At 34.7% G+C, this 3,251-nt stretch overlaps 1 protein-coding gene across 1 annotated transcript; it reads right to left on the bottom strand.

The window, feature by feature from the left end:
* Positions 1-285: 285 nt before the first annotated feature.
* LOC121745285 (auxin-responsive protein IAA16-like) lies at positions 286-2,413 on the bottom strand. Its single transcript, XM_042139128.1, has 5 exons — positions 2,113-2,413; positions 1,140-1,360; positions 772-898; positions 624-685; positions 286-451 (listed from the first exon to the last, which is right to left on the bottom strand). Exons 1-5 carry the CDS (start codon positions 2,301-2,303, stop codon positions 414-416), a joined length of 639 nt encoding a protein of 212 aa, XP_041995062.1. The 5' UTR covers positions 2,304-2,413; the 3' UTR covers positions 286-413.
* Positions 2,414-3,251: the final 838 nt, after the last annotated feature.

Genomic DNA, 3,251 nt, shown 5'->3' with positions numbered 1-3,251 from the left:
CCGCGCCTATAGGCGCGGCTATGTCCCCCCGCCGCGTCCTCGCCCCGCACACGGCGATCGCTCGCCCGCCCACCCCGCCCACGTCCGCCCCCGGGGGCGGACAACTCCCCCACTATAAGTCGCCCGCCTACCGCCAATAAATATGAAATTAGAATTATTGCCTTTTTTTTTTATTGATATGATCTTGTTGAGTTGAGGTAGTGGAGGAACTATATTTGATAGTGAGTTGCTGATTCAGTTATATGCAAATCATATCGTCAACATTCACGGATTGGAAGTTTCACGAATCAAACTAAGATGATAGTAATATTACTAATAAGGACAACCTTATAACTGAGTAGTACATTTTATCCACTACTTATATACTCACTCACAACAAAATTACACAAATGAAAATATAAGCAGAAGCCTCTTCATGCTCTGTTCTTGCACTTCTCCACTGCTCTGGGTGCTGCAATTAGGATAAAAAATACTATCATTATATTAAGAAGAAAAAAGGAGAAATGTTGTTAAACTTGCATAGGTCTTAGTTTGTGTTTGATTAACACTTGTCAAAATAAGATAACACTCCTTAAACTTCTTTACTTTTTTTTTTGTAAACAGACAATAGAATCGAACAATACCAAGTCCAATGGCCTCCGAACTCTTCATTATCCTGAGACGTTTGCATGAATCAACGAACATCCTGGTTTTAAAAAAATAGGTAACACATAAATATTATTATAATATAAAAAATAAATGCAAGATAGTTGAAAAATAGGATGTAGTTACCCCCATGGAACATCTCCAACAAGCATCCAGTCTCCATCTTTATCTTGATAAGTAGGTACATAGTCAGACCCATTCAAAAGGTCAATCAATTTGCTCTCACTCATCAACTCCTTCACCCCACAATCGCCTGAATCATTCACAATAAATTTGTCAAATTATTTCAATATAATAAGATCGATGCATCTTATTATAATGATGTTACTATGATTATAAAGTTCATTTTAAAAAATTTAATACCACCATTTACTAAATAGTCACATTTTTTTTTATTTTCAATAAGGACCGTCTACCAAAATAGTCTCTATCACTAGGTTCTCGTTCTTTTACTTTACCGATTTTGAATTAAAATTCGTATAGTCAGTAATTACCGATTGTAGAGGAGGTGAACATTTTTCCGAGAGCTTCAGAGAGCTGTTGGTAGCTATTGTACATTTTCAAGTCCACTTTCCGGAGGTACGGCGCCCCATCTAGGCTGACTTTGATAAACGCCGCCGCAGCGCTGTCGCCGTCGCCGCCACTACCGTCCTTTTGGACGGCAAGGGTGTTCTTTCTGAAGGATCTAACTGGTGGCCAACCAACTACTTGGGCCCTAAAATATTCCAACCAACTTAATTAGTCCATCTCTTTAAATTCCAACATCTCCAAATTCAAGAAACTGTTTTCTACTGCGAAAAAAATCGCTATCATATTTGCCTAACAACGAATATATTATTTCGTAAATAAAGTTTACTATAAAATAGAATAGTGTTCAAATAAAAGCGCACATAAAATTGGGTGCATGTTGTGTCGAAAATGGTTGTCGCTTTCATTCAAATATTGGGCCAAAGGAAATAAAGAAAGATTCCAAATGTTTTGTTTGGTTATTGGAGTTTGACAGACAACCAAACATGTCCTCGCCTATTATCTTCCCACATTCACGTGTCCCACTTTAATCAAACCCACATCTTTTCAATTTCCCTCATTACTTTATTTCTCTATTATTTGAATAACATAATAGCTTTAGTAAAAGTAGTAGTAATATTTTACGATGGAAATTTTTGACTGATTCGATTCTCTATTTTCAATTCCTTTCTTCCATTTAAACTATACCTCTTTTACAACATTTGCATGTGTGCACTACACTCAAATACTAACAATTTATGTCATAATTACACAGATAACAGCTAAATGTGTTGTATATAAATTACTAAATCATCCACAAAAAATAAGAATATTATAGATATAACAATATTTTTTATACGTGAAATTAATATGTCAATCACTATGCTCAATATGTAGCAATGATTAAACTGAGAAAAAGAGGAAAATCTAACTGAAAAAACAGAAATGAGAGCAACTTACTTAGCAGGTGACTTTGCAGTGATATTTTCCTGTTGGTGATGGGGAGATGATGAAGAAGCCATGGATGCATTCAAATTGAGCTTCAAATCAATTGTTTGAGAAAACTCTCTCTTCAAAGACCCACCGGGCAGCCCCAGCCTCAGCTCAGTCTCCTCGTACTCGAGCCGATTCTCGTCATGCTCCATCCCCATTACTGCAAATTTCTTTAGCAGATGCTGATGTATAATACAAACTTTACTATACTTTTACAACTCTATCTTTCTTTGTTTGATGAAATTATGGAAGAAGTGGTGGATATAAGAAATTATTTAGTGCTTTTATTTCATTAACATAATATGGAGGGATAAGATGTGGCCGCGTGGAGGGATGTGATTGGAGGGCATTGTCGGAGAAATAATGACGTCATTAATGACGCAAATAGAACTATAATTGTATTGAATCCAACAGACAAGAGGAGATATGGAGGAGTTGGTATTTCATCAACAGACAGAAACAGATAGATAATCCTGCTTTTGTTTATACAAATACTATAAAGTTGCCAACTTGCAAAGATTCTTTTCTTTTTCGTACTATTGGTTACGATCTCTATTTATTTAAACAATTTTTTACTAGTATTAAATTATAGGTCCAACATATTTTCAGTTGTTTTTGGCCAATGTGCTCACAATCAAGCAACAGGCGCGTGTTAGGTCGGCTTTCTAGTAGGAGTATATAAAATGTTTTTATTTTAGTCGTAGTGTATTATAATGTGTTGGAGAATTAATATTCTTCTATTTATTTTTTATGTTCAATATTTATGTCACTACATTTTATACTGTTTTATTTTATGCCAAGATAATATTTTTCTAACAATTGTTTTATGACTAAAGTCCCAAAATAGTCCTTAACATATTGCGATTTTTTGATTTTGGTCCAAAACATTATCTTTTGAATTATTCGGTCCCTCACATTTGAAATCGGATCACATTTAGTCCGAAATGGACGGAACCGTTAAAATGCAACGGTCAACGAATTTTAAATCGATTTTGACTGGATTAAGAGTTATAATTATGTTTTATTAATGTCTAATATTTAATTAACCTAAATAACTAATTTCGGAAACCCTAATTCATCTTTCGATTCTGTTCCGGATAAAGAAA

Source organism: Salvia splendens, chromosome 8 (genome assembly GCF_004379255.2).
Source record: "Salvia splendens isolate huo1 chromosome 8, SspV2, whole genome shotgun sequence".
NCBI classification, from domain to species: Eukaryota; Viridiplantae; Streptophyta; class Magnoliopsida; order Lamiales; family Lamiaceae; genus Salvia; species Salvia splendens.
This window is presented reverse-complemented; position numbering and strand designations above follow the sequence as displayed.

Excerpts from the sequence above, each read along its gene's own strand:
- LOC121745285 (XM_042139128.1), bottom strand. The coding sequence starts at position 2,303 with ATGGGGATGGAGCATGACGAGAATCGGCTCGAGTACGAGGAGACTGAG. Across the intron at positions 1,361-2,112 it reads ACTGCAAAGTCACCTGCTAA|GGCCCAAGTAGTTGGTTGGC; the intron begins GTAAGTTGCTCT and ends GGAATATTTTAG. Across the intron at positions 452-623 it reads TTCGGAGGCCATTGGACTTG|CACCCAGAGCAGTGGAGAAG; the intron begins GTATTGTTCGAT and ends TCCTAATTGCAG.